Below are 22361 nucleotides of genomic sequence, written 5' to 3'. Positions count from 1 at the left end.
TCTTGCCTGATACCATCAAAATTGGCCTTTCTCCAATTTAGAACTTCAACTTTTCGATCTGGTCTATCCTTTTCCATCACTATTTTAAAACAAATAGAATTATGGTCACTGGCCCAAAAGTGCTCCCCCACTGACACCTCAGTCACCTGCCCTGCCTTATTTCCCAAGAGTAGGTCAAGATTTGCACCTTCTCTAGTAGGTACATCCACATACTGAATCAGAAAATTGTCTTGTATACACTTAACAAATGCCTCTCCATCTAAACCTTTAATACTATGGCAGTCCCAGTCAATGTTTGGAAAGTTAAAATCCCCTACCATAACTACCCTATTATTCTTAGAGATAGCTGAGATCTCCTTACAAGCTTGTTTTTCAATTTCCCTCTGACTATTGGGGGGGTCTATAATATAATCCCAATAAAGTGATCATCGCTTTCTTATTTCTCAGTTCCACACAAATAACTTCCCTGGATGTATTTCCAGGAATATCCTCCCTCAGCACAGCTGTAATGCTATCCTTTATCAAAAATGCCACTCCCCCTCCTCTCTTGCCTCCCTTTCTATCCTTCCTGTAGCATTTGTATCCTGGAACATTAAACTGCCAGTCCTGCCCATCCCTGAGCCATATTTCCGTAATTGCTATGATATCCCAGTCCCATGTTCCTAACCATGCCCTGAATTGATCTGCCTTCCCTGTTCAGCCCCTTGCATTGAAATAAATGCAGTTTAATTTATTAGTCCTACCTTGTCCCTCCCTGCCCTGACTGACTCACTTCTGTTCTCAGCTGTACCCGTCTCAGATCGATCTCCTTCCTCACCCCCCCCAGCTTACTAGTTTAAATCCTCCCAAGCAGTTCTAGCAAATTTCCCTGCCAGTATATTAGTCCCCTTCCAATTTAGGTGCAATCTGTCCTTCTTATACAGGTCACTTCTACCCCAAAAGACATTCCAATGATCCAAAAAATGTGAATCCTTCTCCCATACACCAGCTCCTCAGCCATGCATTCATCTGCTCTATCCTCCTATTCCTGCCCTCACTAGCTCGTAGCACTGGGAGTAATCCAGATATTACTACCCTTGAGGACCTCATTTTTAAATTTCTGCCTAACTCTCTGTAATCTCCCTTCAGAGTCTCAACCTTTTCTCTTCCAAGGTCGTTGGTTCCAATGTGGACAATGACCTCCTGCTGGCACCTCTCCCCTGTGAGAACATTCTGCACTCTCTCCGAGACATCCTTGATCCTGGCACCAGGGAAACAACGCACCATTCTGCTTTTTCTCTGCTGGCCACAGAAACGTCTGTCTGTACTTCTGACTACAGAATCCTCTAACACAACTGATCTCTTGGAAGCCGACGTACCCCTTGTTGCATTAGAGCCAGTCTCAACACCAGAAACTTGGCTGTTTGTGCTACGTTCCCCTGAGAATCCATCACCCCCTACATTTTCCAAAACAGCATACCTGTTTGAAATGGGTTTATCCACAAAAGACTCCTGCACTAGCTGCCTACCTCTCTCACCCTTCCTGGAGTTAACCCATCTATGTGACTGTATCTGAGACTTTCCCCCCTTCCTATAACTGCCATCCATCACATACTGTTGCTGTTGCAAATTCCTCATCGCTTCTATCTGACTCTCCAACCAATCCACTCGATCTGATAAGAATCGCATCCAACAGCATTTATGGCAGATATAATCCACAGTAACCCTTAAACTCTCTTTAAACTCCCACATCTGACAAGAAGTACATATCACTGCAAAGGCCATTTTTGCTCCTTCACACAGTCTTATTCCTCTAAAAACACTGCCCCAGGATAAAATATAAGCCATAACTATTAATTTAAGTTTAATCAAGAGATTTATCTCCAAAAACATATAATCAAGAAAGAATCCACTGTACTCACTACTGCAGCCTTTCTCTTGGACAGACTTAAAACAACAATTAACTTATCTGATTCTGTGCTGTGAACTTGACCCAACAGTTCCTCCAAGATTAGTTGTGAATTTCACTGTTTGTTAATTCTCCCAGATGCATTCCGATGTCCAGCGATACACGAATTCAAACAGCAAAGGCGATAACTTTGCAGGTTTTCTCTCTCCTGCACTGTCCTCACCATGTGCTTCCTTTGTCTGCTCTTCTCCCTTTTAACCTGCTGTTGTTTTGACTTTTTTTTCCCCAAAGTTCCAGAACAATGCAACAGCATGTAAAACAGTAATTGCTGCTCCTGGAATTCGAGGAAATCACCTCCAACACCTAAAATACATCAAAAGAAAGCTACCTCATGTCCCCTTTTTGCCCTCCTGATTTCCCTCTTAAATATACTCCTACTGCCTTTATACTCTTCTAAGGATTCACTCGATCTATCCTGTCTATACCTTACATTTGCTTCCTTCTTTTTCTTAAGATAAAAGAGGACTTAAAATGTTACCAGTACATCGCCCACAAGTTGAAGGGAAGATTGTGGTTAATTCTGGTGTCCAGGTGTCATGGAGGGCTGGCAAGGTGGGCAAGTGGCTAAAGTGAGAAATACCTAAGGATCAGAGCCCAAAGAGCACAAGCCTCAAGCAAAAGGAGAATGAAATGTTCAGACAGGTTAAAGAATAAACGATGGAACAGCCATGGCATAGTAAAGAATGCAGAACTGATGATTTTCAAACTGGGAAACTGCCTGGCTGTTATTTGCAAGGTAAGCTTGCGACATCTTCATTATTGCACCTTTATTAATCCAACAGACTTAAATTTTCACTGCAGCGGTGAATGAAGAAAATTCTTAAAATCATAAAGGCAGAATTGCATTAAACATACAGTCCATAAATAAGCTAAAATGCCCAACATCCCACATCAGTGTTTAGGATCCATCCAAGCCTCCTCCCAGCTTGCTTCATTTTATCTAATTACCAAAGTTCAACTCCTTGCTTGCTTAATGACTTATCTAGTTTGCTACATATTTCTTGCTATTTCCCTCAGAGACTTCATGTTACCATGTGTTCTGCAGTCCCACTGATCTCAGACCATAAGGTAGGAGCAGGAATAGAGTCTGTAACTCCTTTGACCTGTGCTGTCATTCAATGAGATCATAGCTGACATTCTGCCTCAAATTCTACTTGCCTGCACCAACCCTACACCACCCAAAAATCTATTAACCTTTGTAATCTTAGATAACCTTCTTCACTGTATATTCAGAACAAAGGGATCTTGGGCCCACGGGGTGAGGAGTGGCAGATGGAGTTTAATTTGGATAAATATGAGGTATACCAGAGTACAATAACAAACAGGGGAATAATTTATAGTTAATGGCATGCCCTGGATAGTGGTGTTGTAGAAGAGAGAGGCCTAGGGGTTTAAGTACACAGTCCTTAGAAAGTTGCATCACAGACAGTGCGCTCAAGAAGGCATTTTAGCACGCTTGCCTTCATTACTCAGACCATTGAGTATAGAGATTGAGACATCATTTGAGGTTGTACAGGACGTTGGCGAGGCCATGTTTGGTATAGCATGTTCAGTTCTGGCCACCCTGTTACGGAGGATATTATTGAATTGTTGGGGAGTCAGATGGGATTTGCCGGGACCGGAGGGTTAGAGTTGCAGAGAGGGGCTGGAACTTTTCTCACTGGGGAGTAAGGGGTTGAGGGCTTGCCTTATAGAGGTTTATAGAAAAAAGGGTATAGATCGGGTGAATTGAAAAGGTCTTTTCTCTAAGGTGGGGGAAGTTCAACATTAACGGGCATATTTTTGAGGGGAGAGGAGGGAGATTTGAAGGGGACCAAGAGTGCAACTTTTCATACAAGAGGGTGATTCATACATGACTGAACTGCCAGAGCAAGTGGTAGGTGCAGATAGTTACAACATTTAAAAGATATTTGGATGGGTACATGAACAAAAAAGGTTTTTATGGATATGGGCCAAATGCAGGTAACCTGTCATCTCTGCTGGACGAGCTCGAGGACGAGGAGGCTGCTCCACAAATCTCCCCATCCTCAATGATGGAAGAACCTAACACATCAGTGCAAAGTTAAGGCTGACGCATTTGCAAACTTCAGCATAGTGGATGATCTAACCAGGTGTCCTCCAGAGTTCCCTGGAACCACAGATAAAAGTCTTCAAAGAATTTGATTCACTCCATGGGACATCAAGAAATGGTTGGAAACGTCAGATACTGCAAAGGCTATGAGCACACATAACATTCCTGCAATATTACCAAAGACGAGTGCTCCAGAAGATGCCCCATTCCTAGCCAAGGTAATTCAATAGAGGCACAATAATGACATCTACCCAATAATCCGCAAAATTACCCTGGTGTATTCTGTGCACAAAAAGCAGGACAAATCCATCCAAGCCAACTACCGTCCTATCATCCCACAACTGATCACCCAGTGTGACAGAAGGTATCATCAACAATGCTATTAAGCAGGACTTGCTCAGAAATAGCCAGCTCAGTGATGCCCAGTTTGGATTCCGTCAGGGCCACTCAGCTCCTAACAGCCTTGTTTCAATGTTGACAAAACAGCTGAAATCCAGAGGTGAGATGAGAGTGACAGCCCTTGACATCAACACTACATTCAACCAAAGGTGACATCAAAAGGCCCAAGCAAACCTGGAAGGAATAGGAATCAGGGGCAAACTCTCTGCCCTGGAATCATGTCTGGCACAACAGTTGCAATTGTTGGAGCTCAGTGATTTCAGCTCCAGGACATCTCTACACAATCTCCTCAGGGTAGTGTCCGATGCAGAACCATCTTCAGCTGTTTCTTCAATTATCTTCTCTCCATAAGATCAGAAGGGGGAATGCTCACCGATGACGGCATGATGTTCAGCACCATTCACGACTCATCAGATATTGACACAATCCAAGTTCAAACACAAAAAGACCTGGACAATATCCAGGTCTGGGCTAAGTGGCAAGTTAACATGTGGACCACACAAATGCCAAGCAATTACCATTTCTAATAAGAAGCAATCTAATCACCATCCCCTGACATTCAATGGTACTACCATCACAGGATACCACTGACAACATACTGGTGGTTCCCTTTGACCCACCATATAAATAGAGTGGCTACAAAGGTAGATCACAAGCTCGAAATACTGCAGCAAGTAACTCATCTGCCAACTCCCCAGAGCCTGTCCACCATTTCCAAGGAACAAGTAAAGAGAGCAATGGAATATTCCGCACTTATCTGGATGAATGAAAGTTCAACAACACTCAAAAAGCTTGACACCAATCAGGACAAAGCAGCCTGCTTGACTGGCACCACATCCATAAACATCTACTTCCAAAGCTCAACAGCAGTAGCGTTTATCAGCCATAAGACGCACTGCAGAAATTTACCCAAGATCCTTGGACAACACCTTCCAAACCCAAAACCACTTCCATACATAAATACAAGGACAGCAGATACATGGTGACACTACCACAAGCAAGCTCCCCTCCAAGCCACTCACTATCCTGACTTGGAAATGTGTGACCAGTCCTTCACTGTGACTGGATCAAAATTCCAGAATTCCCTCCCTAACAGCATTGAAGACCTACTTAGTCTGCAGTTTTTCAAGATGGCAATGTGCTGTCATCTTCTCAAGGACAACTTGGGACAGGCATTAAATGCTAGCCAGTCAGTGAAGTCCTCGTCCCATGAAGTATTTTTTTTAAATACAGGAGAAGACCATTATCTCTGATTTCCCATATGCCAACATATTCTGAAAAGGAGAGAAGTTTTGCTGCAACGTCTCTGACAAAAATCTTGGAATTCACCAATGAAGCCATGGAGGGAGTCTATTCACCACACAAAACAATCAGCTTAATGGTTAAGTGTATCTTCCTGCTTATATACAAAGGCAAATTTGCTGATGAGAATCAATGATTTACTGAGTTTAACCAACAAGTCGATGAGAAACAGACCTCCTTTTGGTGATACTTGGTCAGTTCTGACTCTAATTTCAGCAAAAGACAATTGAGGTTGATTATATCTCTGAAAGAGAGGAAATTTGCATTGATTGCTGGCTAGGGATGTATTTACGCCTGCTTGCTTTGTGCGTGCGAATAATACCACGTGGGCAGCTTACCAGACAGTGCTTTTTGCCACTGAGCAAATGAGCAACTTTTGGAAGTTGAGGGGAGAGGGAGAGGCACTGGTGAGAATTTTGTTGATAGGTTTAAGCAGAAATCTAAGATTGATGCCTCCTACATTCAATTTCATCTTTTCAACTATTACGTTTATGGGGCATAGAAGTTGGCAATGAATTTGCTTGTTTGGTCCATTCATTGGCTTGAGGTGAAACTTCCACTCCTATCAGAGAGGAAGTCCTGCCTCAGAGGGAGTGGCTCAGCAGCACCCTGGGGAAAGATTTAAAAGGGACCCAAGGGGCAACTTTTTCACACAGGGTGGTGCATGTATGAAATAAGCTGCCAGAGGAAGTGGTGGAGGCTAGAACAGTACAATTGCAACGTTTCAAAGGCATCTGGATTGGTATATCAATAGGAAAGGTTTAAGAGGGACATGGGCCAAATGCTGGTAAATGGGACTAGATTAATTTCAGATATCTGGTCGGCACAGACGAATTGTACCAAAGGGTCTGATTCTGTGCTATATATTTCTATGACTCTAATGACATTTCTATATCCAAGATAAAAATATTGACTGAAAAATTCTGCTTCACTAACTTTTAAATGGATTATAAAGGTAAAAGTAAAATATTGTATGTTCTGAAAATGTGAATTAAAGACAGACAATTATGTAAATATCATAGACAGAATTAACGTAGAGAGAAACAGTTAGATCAATGTCCTTTCATCAGAATTCAGAGTCAGATGTACAGCATGGAAACAAATCCTTCAGTCGAACTCATCCATGCCGACCAGATATTCTTAATTAATCTAGTTTCATTTGACAGCATTTGGCCCATTCTTCCTATTCATGTACCTGTCCAGATGTCATTTCAATGTTGTAATACCAGCCTCCACCACTTCCTCAGGCAGCTCATTCCATACACACACCATCCTCAGTGTGAAAATGTTGTCCCTTCGGTCCCTTTAAAAGCTTTCTCCTCTCACTTTAAACCCATGCCCTCTAGTTTTGGAATCCTCTACTCTGGGGAAAAGACCTTGGCTGCTCACCCTATTCATGATTTTATAAACTTCTGTAACGTCGCCCTTCAGCCTCCGACACTCCAAGGAAAATAGCCTCAGCCTATTCAGCCTCTCCCTAATGCTCAAACCCTCCAGCCCTCCTGGCCACATCCATGTAAGTCTTTTCTGAACCTGGTCAGGTTTCACAACATTTTTCCTACAGCTGGGAGACCAAAAAATTGAATGCAGTACTCCAATGTCCTGCATTGCCACAACATGACTTTCCAGCTCCTATGCTGAACGATCTGACCAACAAAGACAAGCGTAACAATTGCCTTCTTCACTACTGTCTACCTGCATCTCAGCTTCCAAGGAACTATGAACCTGCACTCCAACATCTTTGTTCAACAATATCCCCCAGGACCTTACCATTAATTGAATAACTCTTGCTCTGATTTGCCTTTCCAAAATGCAGCACCTTGACATTTATCTAAATTAAATTCCATCTGCCACTGCTTGGCCCATCGGATCAAGGTCTTAGTGTATTCTGAGGTAACCTTCTTAGCTGTCCACTACATCACCAACTTTGGTGTCATCTGCAAATTTACTAACCACACCTCTTATATTCACATCCAAATCATTGAGATAAATGACAAAGCAGTGGACCCAGCATCAATCCTTGTGGCACACCATTGGTCACAGGCCTTCGGTCCAAAAAGCAACCCTCCACTCTTTTAAACAAAAGATGCGAACACAAAAAACTAAGATCTCCCCTGACACAACCCCCATCAGACACTCCCAGGGACAGGGACAACACTAGGTGAAACACAAAATAAAGCCTACTCTACTCTTTTTAAATATTAAATAAAGCTGCCTTGACTTTAGCGATTTTTGAGAAGATTTGTAGTTCAGGTTGATGATAAGTATGTAAGTTAGCTCACTGAGCTTGAAGGTTCGTTTTCAGACATTTCATCACCATAACAGGTAACATCATTAGTAAGAGACTCTGGTGAGGCGCTGGTGGTGTTTTCCACCTCTCGATTTATAGGTCTTGGTTTCTTGAAACACCATCATTCCTGATGATGGACTTCTGCCCAAAGTGTTGATTCTCCTGCTCCTTGGATGCTGCCTGACCTGCTATGCTTTTCCAGCACCACACTCTCGACTTGAGAATGGCGCAGCAGACTTGGTGGGTAGAATGGCCTAATTTCTGGTCTTATTTCAGGCCAAAGTAAAAATAAACTCAAGAAATATCAAAGAAAACAAATAAATACACAAATAAACATAAAGCTATAGAAATCCCCTCTTCTCCGACCCCGTCAAACACTACTGGGGCAGGAGTAACAATGGTTTAAAATCCAGAGGATGTTCCACTGCACATTTCAACCAAAAATAAAATTCCTCTCTCACAGACTCCCATCAAGTGCATCTTGAACAAGCACATTACAAGGCTAAACAAAAGCCCCCTCAGCTCTTCCAAAAAGTCCAAAAGTGGATCAAACAGCAAATAAATCAGCTCTCTTGTCAAGGCACCAAACCGAAAACAAATACAAATTCAAAAGGCAAAATGGGAACTTATATTACAGAAGAAATAAATCAGAATATCATTTTCCAGGTTGATAATACACTCCAGCCCTTGCGCCACCCAGCAATCTTTAAAGGCCTTAACTATGCCAGAGATCACTGTGTGCTCCCTCTCCAGGGACACCAGAGTGCCATCGTAACTGCAAAAGAGGGACAGGCAGTCAGGAATGACAAGTTCCTCTTTGATGTACTGCCTGGACCTATTAATGGCCATTTTGGCCAGACCCTGGAGCAAAGCCACAGGAAGGCTCATAGACTTGTCCACTCCTCCCCATATCAGCTGCCTGCAGATCAAGAATGTGAAGCTGGAGTGCAAACGTTTAGCAACAGCCCTTTCAAAAAATTGAAAAGGGGCTACAGACATATGCATTCAATCTACAAGTAGAGGACCATCTCCTTCAGGCCACAGAACATGCATGTGGTCTGGCAACTGGTGAACTTATTCACTCACTGGTTGCACAGGATTTATATAAAAGACTTGGATGTGAACATAGGAGATGTAGTAAGTAAGTTTGCAGATGACACTAAAATTGGAGGTGTAGTGGACAGCGAAGGAGGTTACCTCAGATTACAACGGGATCTTGATCAGATGGGCCATGGGCTGAGGAGTGGCAGGTGGAGTTTAATTTAGATAAATGTCAGGTGCTGCATTTTGGAAAGGCAAATCAGAGCAGACTTATACACTCAATGGGAAAGTCCTAGGGAGTGTTGCTGAACAAAGACATTGAACTGCAGATTTATTGAAAGTATAGTCACAGGTAGATATCTATTATTGGTCAGAGCACCGAGTACACAAGCTGGAATGTCATGTTGCAGCTGTACAGGACATTGGTTAGGCCATTTTTGGAATATTGTGGTCTCCCTGCTACAGGATGGATGTTGTGAAACTTGAAGAGGTTCACAAAAGATTTGAAGATGTTGCCAGAGTTGGAGGGTTTGAGCTATAGGGAGATACTGAATAGGCTGAGGCTGTTCTTCCTGGAGCGTCAGAGGCTGACAGGTGACCTCAGAGGTTTATAAAATTATGAGGGGCATGGATAGGGTAAATAGACAAGGTCTTTTCCCTGGGCTGAAAGAGTCCTGAACTAGATGGTATAGATTTAAGGTGAGAAGGGAAAGATTTAAAAGGGGCTTAAGGGGCAACTTTTTCATGCAGAGGGTGGTGTATGTATGGAATGAGCTGCCAGAGGAAGTAGTGGAGACTGGTACAATTACAACATTTAAAAGGCATCTGGATGTGTAAACGAATAGGAAGGGTTTAGAGGGACATGGGCCAAGTGCTGGCAAATGGGACTAGATTAGGTTAGGATATCTAGTTGGCATGGACAAGTTGGACCAAAGGGTTTGTTTGCATGCTGTACATCTCTATGACTCTATGACCAATTATTAAAGCAAAATATACATTTAAATACATTTTCAAAGCACAAGGAAGGTCTTCTAATACAGAAAAGCTAAGATCCTGTAAAATCAATTTTGGCACCCAATTTTTATGTCACAACTGCCCAATCCTTCACATGTAAAGCAGGATAAATCTAACATGATCAATTACCACTCTATCAGTCCGCTCAACGGTTCTGAAAAGACCTACAAGAATATTGCCAGGATGGGAGAGTTTGAGCTATGGGGAGAGGCTGAGGAGTGACCTTATAGAGGTTTATAAAATCATGGGGTCATGGATTGGGAAACTAGGCAAGGTCTTTTCCCTGGTGTGAGGAAGTACAAAAGGTTGAAGATGAAAGAGGAAAGATTTAAAAGAGACCTAATCAGCAACGTTTTCTCACAGAGAGTGATGGGTGTATGAAATGATCTGCCAGAGGAAGTGGTGGAGGTTGATACAATTACCACATTTAAAAGGCATCTGAATGGGTACATGAATAGGATGGGTTTAGAGGGATATGGGCCAAATGCTAGCAAATGGGACTAGATTAATTTAGGATATCTGGTTGGCATGGGTAAGTTGGACCAAAGGGTCTGTTTCCATGCCGTACATCTCTATGTGTCTACGGTCTTGATCATCAAAAGTGATGGAAGTGATTGTCAACAGTGCTATCAAGTGACACTGATGCACGGTTCAGTACATCAGTTTTGGACTGCCCCACCCTAGGAAAGAAATCTTGGCTATTCACCCTAATTATGCCCCTCAGGATTTCATAAACCTCTACAAAGGTCACCTCTCAACTTCCAACAGTCCAGCCCCAGCCTATTCAGCCTCTCCCTCTAACTCATACCCTCCATTTGAGGGCAATATCCTTGTAAATCTTTTCTATATGCTCTCAAAGTTTAACAACATCCATCCTCAGAAGCATGGTCAGAATTGTACACAGTATTCTCAAAGTGACATCACCAATTTTCTGTAAGCCAATACATGACATCTCAACTCCTACACTCAATGGCTGAACAGTGAATGAAGTGTGTGAAACACATTCTTCACCTGCACAAGGTCCTGGAGGATAACAAGTACTGAATTGTAATTCCGATCTAAATGTTGGTTGGGAGCGGGAAGGAAGAAAGAAAAAGAAACCAAGATGTCCAAGGATCTTCAATATCTCAACGACAGTTCCTTGATACAACAAGCCAGCTCTCAAATGTCACGCATCCTTGAACTGACCAAAACCTTGAGCAAGGATTTATGGGGAGTATGTTCTGTACGTGGAGCTTGGCAAAACGTACAACAGGGTAAAGGAGCGTGGCATTAGGAATTCGGAAAGTTTGCCTCTTGCTCTCCTTCCATCCTGTTCGTCTGTTTTCTTTCAAACTCAAGACTATAAACAAGTCAAAAACAAGAACAGAAATTGCTGAAAAAGCTCAGCAGGTCTGGCAACATCCTTGGAGAGAAATCAGAGTTAGCGTTTCGGGAGGAATGACCCCCTCCTCAGAAATGTAAACAAGTCATCCATTTTATAAGGAGTGTCAAACATGTTTCCTTGATACCTACTCCCCAAGTTAGCAGCCTCCCCCTACCCCGGTTCCAGCCTCTGTACATGAGGCCCACCGTCAGGCGGCGACAACCGCCCGCCTCTGATCACACAGCCCGGCTTCACCTCCACTCACCTTCGTCCGACTCACGGCCACGGATGCTGCGGTCGTCCTCGTCGTCCACACTGTCCAGCTCCTCCTCATCGTTGTAATAATCGACGATGGGCGAGAGGAGAGTGGCAGACATCTTCCCCGCCAAGCCGCCCTCCCCTCCCCTCCCCTCCCCTCCCCCCAGCAACCGTAGCCACGGGCGCACCACCACCGCCTGCCTGCCGGGGCCTCGCACGACTAAATTCGGCAGCCGCCGCAGACGCACACCAACTGAGGTCTCGCAAAAACACTATCGCAACCGACTCACAGACTGGTAACAAACAGGAGTACCCGCCGCCCAACCTGACCACCGGCTGTCAGGCATTGAGAGGGACACCTAACCGGGAGACGGGGGCGTGACCATGCGGGGCTACAAGACATGGAGCCCGGGCAGAACTGTCAATCATCGTTGCCTCTGAGCAGCACTGTCAATCGTAGCTGCTGGGCAGTGTTGCATCTGATGCATTCATGTTTGTGTATTCATTAAAATTACTAGATTTTCGACAAAGTTTATGAGCATCTCCAACTGATGCAGCTAAATTATAATCTCTAAATATTAATATTATATTAAACATCAACATTATAATCCCCTTAGATAACTTTCCTTGACTTGTTTGCTATTCAAGATAATTAGCTACAGTTCATGAAGGACGAGTTTCTGTTCAGTAGCATTAGGTGTGGGCAGGGCATGGCAAGGAGAGTGAATTAGTAGAATCTATGAATTAGCAGAGCCAGTACAAGTTTTAACCCTCTCCGTCGACATGTGCTGCAAGACTTTCTGACTTCGATTTCTTTAATAGATTTTCGGGCATATCGTTGGCATATTGGATGTTCTCGTGAAAAATTGTCAATCTTAACAATGTTCTTAAACTTTGTTCCTCTGTTCTCAGATCTTGTGGTCTGCTGAGGGCTTTCTGCATTTTGTAAAGTTATTTTTTAAGTACTTAGTTTCAAGTGAAATATTTCAGATAGTTTGGGGTGATTTCCTGTGCCCATTTTATTATGATGTATTATCTTTCTATTGGCTCAAGATAACTCATATATGACTTCTTCAAATTCACTGTAAAAATTGTTATGGTTCCTACAGTACAACAGTGACTACACTTCAAAAGCACTTCAGCTATAAAATACATTGGAAATCCTGCTGATTGTGAAAGTTGCTCGATAATAAAAATTCTTTTTTTCTGCTATTGAATGGCATTTAGTTCTGCCTTCCAGGAGCAATGTCCAATGTCCTGCTCAAATATGCATTAGTCAACAATATCTTTTAGTAATGACTGATTCTACCCTTGTCCTTGAATCACGTAACAATCACTACATCACAGTCAGGTTTGGGCAGTTAGGCAAATTTTCTCCCATGCTATCCATTGAGTTCTAGCAGAACATGCATTTAGCTGATTCAGCAAATACTAATTCTGAAGCCTCTCCCTTTTTGTGCTATTTGGATACTCAATGGTTTACATTCATATAAAAACTACAGTACAAAATAGGTCATTCAGTTTAACAGCTCTGAACAGCATTCAGCAGCCCTTAAAGTTCTTGATGCTCATCCGTTTCCAGTCTCCTATGCATCTTCAATTTTATTTGCACCACTGTTGCTGTCCTTACCTTAACTGTGTCATTCTAACTGTCTGCCTTTCCTCCTCACATGCCTTATTTTAAAACATTCCTTTCAGCTATCTTAGGATGGCATAGTGACTCAATGGTTAGCACTGCTGCCACCCAATGCCAGGGACCCAGGTTTGGTTCCAGCCTCGACAAATGTGTGAAGTTTGCACATTCTCCCTGTGTCTGTGTGGGTTTCCTCCCACAATCCAAAGATGTGCAAGTTAGCTGAATTGGCCTTGCTAAATTGCCCATAGTGTTCAAGGATGTGTAGGTTCGGTGCATTAGTCAGGGGGAAATATAGTGTAGGGGAATAGATCTGTGTGGGTTACTCTTTGGAAACTTGGTGTGTACTTGTTGGGCTGAAGAGCCTGTTTCCACACTATATGGATTCAATCTCTTTTACAAACTTTTGGTCACTATTTAAATACCTTAGTCAGTTGCTTGATGTTAAATTTTGTCTGTTGATGCTCCTGTAAGTACCTTGGATTGTTTTACTCCATGAAAGTAGTGAAAAAAATGCAGTTTGTTGTTGAATAAATTAGAGAATGCTTGAAAATCCTTGGTCCTTCACCAAGTCTTGCTCCAAAAGCTTACCTATCATCCAAGGTCTTGTCTTTAATCAGGAGACCATGAATAATATACATACATTTATCCATACATGTTTCAGGCCTTCTGCAACTAGTGAGTGCTGCAGGACATTTATTGTATAATCAAATAAAATAGTGAACAATCTAATACACTTTAATCCATGTGACTCCATCAAATTATTTTAGTGCTGCACCCTTGAAGAGAGCCATTTGTCTTAATACCTCATGACTACGTGCAGGAACCCAATGTTATCTTTATCAGTTTAACTAAAATAAACCAGCTCCTGGCCTTTACATTTGAAAGTGTATTGACGTTGCTTGACAGTCATGTTGTGCAACAATATGCAAATCCTGTTCACAAGACCTACTTCCTGTTGTCACAATTTGAGTACAGTTTATCTGAATTCAGTGCTACTTAATTAATATAACATGACAATTCAATTTTAGTGGTTAATTTTCCACTTCACTTTTCTATTGACATGGTTCAATTTTCTGAACTTTTCTTGAGAGATAAGATGACTTTGAATTACCATTTACGGACTGTAATGTTTATTTATGTCAAAATTTATAACAAAGATTTTCATGTATTGATTTCTAATGGAAAAATTATGTAAAGCAAATTGATAGTTTTATGACAGAAAAATCCTAACAGTAACACCATTGTATCAGAGCTGCTGTAATGAAGATTGTACATTAACCACACAGTTTGCTTCATTACATCATATTTTCAGGTATTTTTGATACCTAACACATACTTAAAGCCATGAATTAATGGAGTAGTTATCACTGTTTCATATGCAGTTTTCAATGGCCTTGTTCACAGAAGTCAAATAAATGGTGTTTCACACTCTGATAGTTATGGGACTTTACACTATAGGTGGAGTGGTGGTGACCAGATTGAATCCTTGACAATCTCTTTTGTTGAGGATGATTTTTCCTTGTGTAATTCTGCTGTTAGTTTTGGCTGTGGGTTTTGTGTCTTATCTTTGGTGGTTTTCTCTCAGTGCTGACGTTGATTGGTTGATCAGTAGAAGTGGTGCTGGAAGAGCACAGCAGTTCAGGCAGCATCCGAGGAGCAGTACAAGTGACGTTTCGGGCAAAAGCCCTTCATCAGGAATAAAGGAAGAGAGCTGAAGCGTGGAGAGATAAGCTAGAGGAGGGTGGGGGTGGGGAGAAAGTAGCATAGAGTACAATAGGTGAGTGGGGGAGGGGATGAAGGTAATAGGTGAGGGAGGGGGAAGGGTGGAGTGGATAGGTGGAAAAGAAGATAGGCAGGTAGGACGAGTCATGGGGACTGGAAGTTTGGAACTGGGGTAAGGTGGGGAAGGGGAAATGAGGAAACTGTTGAAGTCCACATTGATGTCCTGGGGTTGAAGTGTTCCAAGGCGGAAGATGAGATGTCCTTCCTCCAGGCGTCTAGTAGTGAGGGAGTGGCGGTGAAGGAGGCCCAGGACCTCCATGTCCTCGGCAGAGTGGGAGGGGGAGTTGAAATGTTGGGCCACAGGGCTGTGTGGTTGATTGGTGCGGGTGTCCCGGAAATGTTCCCTAAAGCGCTCTGCTAGGAGGCATCCAATCTCCCAAATGTAGAGGAGACCGCATCGGGAGCAACGGATACAATAAATGATATTAGTGGATGTGCAGGTAAAACTTTAATGGATGTGGAAGGCTCCTTTAGGGCCTTGGATGGAGGTGAGGGAGGAGGTGTGGGCGCTGGTTTTACAGTTCCTGCGGTGGCAGGGGAAAGTGCCAGGATGGGAGGGTGGGTTGTAGGAGGGCATGGACCTGACCAGGTAGTCACGGAGGGAACGGTCTTTGCGGAAGGCGGAAAGGGGTGGGGAGGGAAATATATCCCTGGTGGTGGGGTCTTTTTGGAGGTGGCGGAAATATCGGCAGATGATTTGGTTTATACGAAGGTTGGTAGGGTGGAAGGTGAGCACCAGGGGCGTTCTGTCCTTGTTACGGTTGGAGGGGTGGGGTCTGAGGGCGGGGGTGTGGGATGTGGACCAGATGCATTGGAGGGCATCTTTAACCACGTGGGAAGAGAAATTGCGGTCTCTAAAGAAGGAGGCCATCTGATGTGTTCTGTGGTGGAACTGGTCCTCCTGGGAGCAGATACGGTGGAGGCGGACGAATTGGGAATACGGGATGGCATTTTTGCAAGAGATAGGGTGGGAAGAAGTGTAATCCAGGTAGTTGTGGGAATCGGTGGGTTTGTAAAAAATGTCAGTGTCAAGTCAGTCGTCATTAATGGAGATGGAGAGGTCCAGGAAGGGGAGGAAGGTGTCAGAGATGGTCCAAGTTAATTTAAGGTTAGGGTGGAATGTGTTGGTGAAGTTGATGAATTGCTCAACCTCCTAGCAGGAGCACGAGGTGGCACCAATGCAGTTATCAATGTAACGGAGGAAGAGGTGGGGAGTGGTGCCGGTGTAATTACGGAAGATCGACTGTTCTACATAGCCAACAAAGAGACAGATATAGCTGGGGCCCATACGTATGTCCATGGCTACCTCTTTGGTCTGGAGGAAGTGGGAGGATTCGAAAGAGAAATTGTTAAGGGTGAGGACCAGTTCGGCCAAATGAATGAGAGTGTCGGTGGAAGGGTACTGTTGGGGACGTCGGGAGAGGAAGAAACGGAGGGCTTGGAGGCCCTGGTCATGGAGGTATAGAGGGATTGGATATCCATGGTGAAGATGAGGCGTTGGGGGCCGGGAAAATGGAAATCTTGGAGGAGGTGGAGGGTATAGGTGGTGTCTCGAATGTACGTGGGGAGTTCCTGGACTAGGGTGTATAGGGCAGTGTTGAGGTAGGTAGAGATAAGTTCAGTGGGGCAGAAGCATGCTGAGACAATAGGTCGACCAGGGTGGTCAGGCTTGTGGATCTTGGGAAGGAGGTAGAACCGGGCAGTGCGGGGTTCCCGGACTATGAGGTTGACGCTGTGGGTGGGAGATCTCCTGAGGTGATGAGGTGGTGTATGGTCTGGGAGATGATGGTTTGGTGATGGGGGTGTGGGGTCATGGTCGAGGTGGCGGTAGGAAGAGGTGTCCTCAAGTTGGCGTTTGGCTTCAGCGGTGTAGAGGTCAGTGCGCCAGACTACCACTGCGCCCCCTTTATCTGCTGGCTTGATGGTGAGGTTGGTATTCCAGACCATGGCCTTAAATTTACCTGAACCTTAAATTTACCTGAACCATCTCTGACACCTCCCTCCTCTTCCTGGACCTCTCCATCTCCATTAATGACGACTGACTTGACACTGACATTTTTTTCAAACCCACCGACTCCCACAGCTACCTGGATTACACCTCTTCCCACCCTACCTCTTGCAAAAATGCCATCCCGTATTCCCAATTCTTCCGCCTCCATCGTATCTGCTCCCAGGAGGACCAGTTCCACCACAGAACACACCAGATGGCCTCCTTCTTTAGAGACCGCAATTTCTCTTCCCACGTGGTTAAAGATGCCCTCCAATGCATCTGGTCCACATCCCACACCTCCGCCCTCAGACCCCACCCCTCCAACCATAACAAGGACAGAACGCCCCTGGTGCTCACCTTCCACCCTACCAACCTTCGTATAAACCAAATCATCTGCCGATATTTCCGCCACCTCCAAAAAGACCCCACCACCAGGGATATATTTCCCTCCCCACCCCTTTCCGCCTTCCGCAAAGACCGTTCCCTCCGTGACTACCTGGTCAGGTCCACGCCCCCCCTACAACCCACCCTCCCATCCTGGCACCTTCCCCTGCCACCGCAGGAACTGCAAACCTGTGCCCACACCTCCTCCCTCACCTCCATCCAAGGCCCTAAAGGAGCCTTCCACATCCATCAAAGTTTCACTTGCACCTCCACTAATATCATTTATTGTATCCGTTGCTCCCGATGCGGTCTCCTCTACATTGGGGAGACTGGGCGCCTCCTAGCAGAGCGCTTTAGGGAACATTTCCGGTACACCCGCACCAATCAACCACACAGCCCTGTGGCCCAACATTTCAACTCCCCATCCCACTCTGCCGAGGACATGGAGGTCCTGGGCCTCCTTCACCGCCGCTCCCTCACCACCAGATGCCTGGAGGAAGAACGCCTCATCTTCCGCCTCGGAACACTTCAACCCCAGGACATCAATGTGGACTTCAACAGTTTCCTCATTTCCTCTTCCCCCACCTCACCCTAGTTCCAAACTTCCAGCTCAGCACTGTCCCCATGACTTGTTCTACCTGCCTATCTTCTTTTCCGCCTATCTACTTTTCCACCTATCCACTCCACCCTCCCCCCTCCCTCACCTATCACCTTCATCCCCTCCCCCACTCACCTATTGTACTCTATGCTAGTTTCTCCCCACCCCCACCCTCATCTAGCTTATCTCTCCATGCTTCAGCCTCTCTGCCTTTATTCCTGATGAAGGGCTTTTGCCCGAAACGTCGATTTTACTGCTCCTCGGATGCTGCCTGAACTGCTGTGCTCTTCCAGCACCATTAATCCAGAATCTGGTTTCCAGCATCTGCAGTCATTGTTTTTACCCCCTGATCAGTAGAAGTGACGTGGGAATTCTGGTTTGATCAGCAGCTCCTTCTTTCAATCTCTTCCCTCCCCTTTCTCTCTCACTGGCAGTTTTGGTGATTAAAAGGTCTTGACGTCATTTTTAATGATGGATCACCATTTCAGTCATGATTGGTCATTAGTTATCCATGTGTCAATGTTAATACAGCAGACCTAACTGAAGGTTTGACATTGTCTTTGAAACATTTTCTATGTATAGCTGCTCCCATCATTACATGTCTGAATGTGTTCCCTGACGTCAGTCTGTGTAGTATTTGTGCAGTCTTGAGACAGACATGATCTATGTCCTAACCATCTCATCGATGATGTCAGATTATCATAACCTGTATATTTGGTATATCTGTATCTTGGAGGGTACTCATATTTATTCTTTTGTCCTCCCACTTGATTTGCAAGATCCTCATAAGTTAAATCTGATGATGCTCTCTGCGGGTTGTCTTCTGGGCTCTATAAGATGTAAACATTTTAGCAGTGTAGAGAAACATGGGAAGAACCACTGCCTGATAGACTTTGAGATTAGACTCAAGTCTGGTATCACAATTCCTGGAAATTCAAGTTTGTAATTTAGCATGGCCCGAGCTTGTATATTGGATTTGGTGCTGTATTGCTTCATCAATGTCAGTTTTTTGGACAAGATAGCTTCCCAAATATAGAAAGTAAAGGATATTTCCTCAGACTTCACTATGTACCTCAATTGGACTGCATTTGGAACATTTGCTGTGGGATGGTAGAGAATGGTGGTCTTTGTAGTGTTTGTGGCATGTTCAATGTTCTTGCGGTTCTATCATAGAAACAATTCTTCTCCTTATTTTGGTCTGCAGCACTCTGAGTTTGAAGACCTTACTGTCATTACATGTTATTATCACATTTTAGAGGTGCCAGTCAGTACCAAGCTGCAGCGTTACTGCAAAAAGATTGAAAATAGAATTCATGCGGTGATATGCTCCTGTATGATGTCTGTTTTGAAAGGGAATAGGACTGTGATGGAATCATTGAATAGTACTGTTATTTGCATATGGCCATATGGGAGAGAGATGATGTTTGTAAATTTAGCTGGGCATTAATGTTACTATAGCACCTTCTAAAAGACAGTTTAATTCAATAAGCTGAAAACTTTAGTGAGATTGAAGAAAGCCATATACAAAAGGACATTTGCTTTCTATACTTTTTCTGAAGATGTCTTCCTGTGAAGAAACGTGAATTATTCCTATGACAGATCAGAAACCTCAATCAGACTCTGGAAGCATCTTCTTTGCAATTGGTTGGAGACAATTAAGAAGCATCCTAGCTTGGATTTTTTTTACCAGTTGGATGTTATATGTTTTGTATAGTATGACTCCTTTCTTGAAGATTGTATCGTTACAATCATCTCAGTCGGTTGAAATTTCTTAATTCTGTCAGAGCTTCACAAAGAAGCCCATGTACCCTAGAGATTTGCTGTATTTCTGTGCTTTCATAGTGAACTTGTTAGGACCAGAAGTTTTGTCGTTTTTCATTTGATTTCACGGGAGTTATTACTAAATTGAATATTAGATCACCATCCAATTCATAATGAATGTATCTTATGGAAAGTTGCATGTCCACTGTGCAGTTATGATTGAGTAGCTTTATAAAGTAACACTTAGTGAATGTCAACTGTCCATGTCTTTGAGAACAGCATTATTATTTTGGATCTTACCTGTGTATTGAGGCTTCATGGACCGCTTTGATGCCTTGTAAATGGTGCATGTGTCATGCATGTTCGTGACAAGTTAAATTTCCTTAGCCTTCTCTGTCCACTGTTTGTTCAAATCATGGTTTCTTCTTTGATCTGCACTTTGACTGTCTGGTGGGCAAGTGTTTCTTCTGTGGTCCAATGGTCAGATTTGGAATGATGTCTGTATTTCTGTATTGCTCACATTAAACCAATCTTCTTGCCTTTGTGTGTCCAAGGTTTTCTTGGAACGTATGATTAGAAATGGATTTCAACAATTGTGAGGCATCTTGGACATTGCTCAATAGTGTGACCAATTTTTCCTGTTGTTTCAGATTGATTTCATCTTGAAATTCCTTGAGCTGTTGTCATTTCACAGTGTAGAGACCTCAAATTATTTTGCATCTTTAATAATCCATGACATATCCAATTGGATATCCACATTCACTGTGATCTTATTTTTAATGTAATCATTTCAAATCATCCTTACGGATACCTGGATGATACTCTATTTTGAATGAAATAAATATTTTATCAAATAATCCACAATGTATTATAATAAATTGGTGTACATTTATGATGATGACAATTCCTTTAAGGTCAGACAGTCTGAATTACACATCAAATTTGCTCCATATATGGTTTCTTATTTAGGCATAGATAGTCATTTTGTAATTTGAGGGAAGCCTGCAGCTGCACATTTTTACCACTAGATTGAGCTTCAAAAGATCTACAAGCTGCAGGTTCACGTAATTGTACCCTGGCAGAACTAGCTCAGGGAAAATCATTTGCTTCTAACTTTGAATGGGAAAATCCAAGGATAGTCCATTAATTGTTACAAAGAGAAATACACACTGAGTTTATTCAAATTAATTAAAGGTAAAGTCATCATAGTCTTACCAGATCACAGGTCTCCTCCCTCATTAAAGGTTTAACCTGAGGGTCACCATTCCTCGCAATGAGAGAGGTTGAGAAGGAGAATCCTTCATGGTAACCTCAGAATTTAAGCCACACTGTTGGAGTTAATCTGGATGTTAAACCACCTGGCCAGCCAACTGAGCTAAATCAACTACCTCATCAGATTGATTAGTTACCTGGTAATAGACCAAATAGACTCACAGACTAAAATGTTTCATCACGTTGCCAAGAGTCAGTTAACATTACGATATATAATTAAGTCTGGAGTATAACACCTTTGCATATATGCCATTCTGGATTTGCTGTTGCTCATAAAAAATAATAATATTTCATAAGAAGTGGCTGTGTAATACATAATATGTATTTTTTTAAGGACACAATAAATTTAATTAACTACACACTGAGTAAGTTCAAAGTTTAATTTCTGGTCACGCAGTGTGCCAAAAGCTAAGCTTTTTGATTTTTAATATAACTTCAGCTGTTACAAACAATCATTGGCAGGTTTTCTTCTTTCAAACTAGGACACAAGAGCATAGCAGGAAAAGATTATGATAGACAAAAGGTTCAAGCTGCTCACATTTAGCAGTCTGTTCATTTTGATGAATGGGAAATCCAAGTAGTTTGCCTGACTTGTGATAAAGGTTTCTGCACACCAAATTCTTATATCCAGGCATTAAATCAGAAAATCTATCATTATGACTGTAATATTTTCTGTTTAACAAGGGCTTTTTTTCTACTTTCCAAAGGACTGCCTTTGTTTCTTCATAATTCTTCAAAGTGTAGTAGAGAAGTTTAAGCATGACAAAGTGTGTTGGACAGGAAATGCATAATGTGTCGACTTTAGTCCATTACTCATCGATGAGTACATAGAATCTCAAAAAATACAGATATAAAAAATAAACATGACTTTAAAACGTATGTAAAAAGACTGCTATGTAGCACAACCTAATTAACCTCAGCCTTCCAACCTTGTGTACCTTAAGTCTACATTGACTTTTGAGTTCCCATATTCAAAATCATGGTATAATGGAAAGTGCCCATATAAACTTGTAACACTCTTATTGCATCCTCTGATCAGTGATGGCAGTCATACTCCACTGATAGGTACAAGTAATTATATTGTGATTTAGAGTCATAGCATCATAGAGATGTACAGCATGGAAACAGACCCTTTGGTCCAACCCATCCATGCCGACCAGATATCCCAACCCAATCTAGTCCCACCTGCCAGCACCCAGCCCATATCCCTCAAAACCCTTCCTATTCATATACCAATCCAAACGCCTTT

At 43.0% G+C, this 22361-nt stretch overlaps 1 protein-coding gene across 2 annotated transcripts in view; it reads right to left on the bottom strand.

Moving 5' to 3' along the window:
* Positions 1–11834, bottom strand: part of suds3 (SDS3 homolog, SIN3A corepressor complex component) — a 61293-nt gene extending 49459 nt beyond the window's left edge. For both annotated transcript variants that reach the window (XM_043715877.2, XM_088000114.1), the window contains exon 1: positions 11697–11834. In XM_043715877.2, coding sequence (XP_043571812.1) covers positions 11697–11808 — 112 coding nt within the window. In that variant the 5' untranslated portion in view covers positions 11809–11834. The remainder of the gene's footprint in view (positions 1–11696) is intronic.
* Between the last annotated feature and the right edge of the window lie 10527 nt (positions 11835–22361).

Source organism: Chiloscyllium plagiosum, unplaced genomic scaffold (genome assembly GCF_037043375.1).
Source record: "Chiloscyllium plagiosum isolate Xiang-an unplaced genomic scaffold, Cpla_swu_hap1 HiC_scaffold_24, whole genome shotgun sequence".
In the NCBI taxonomy this organism is placed as follows: Eukaryota; Metazoa; Chordata; class Chondrichthyes; order Orectolobiformes; family Hemiscylliidae; genus Chiloscyllium; species Chiloscyllium plagiosum.
This window is presented reverse-complemented; position numbering and strand designations above follow the sequence as displayed.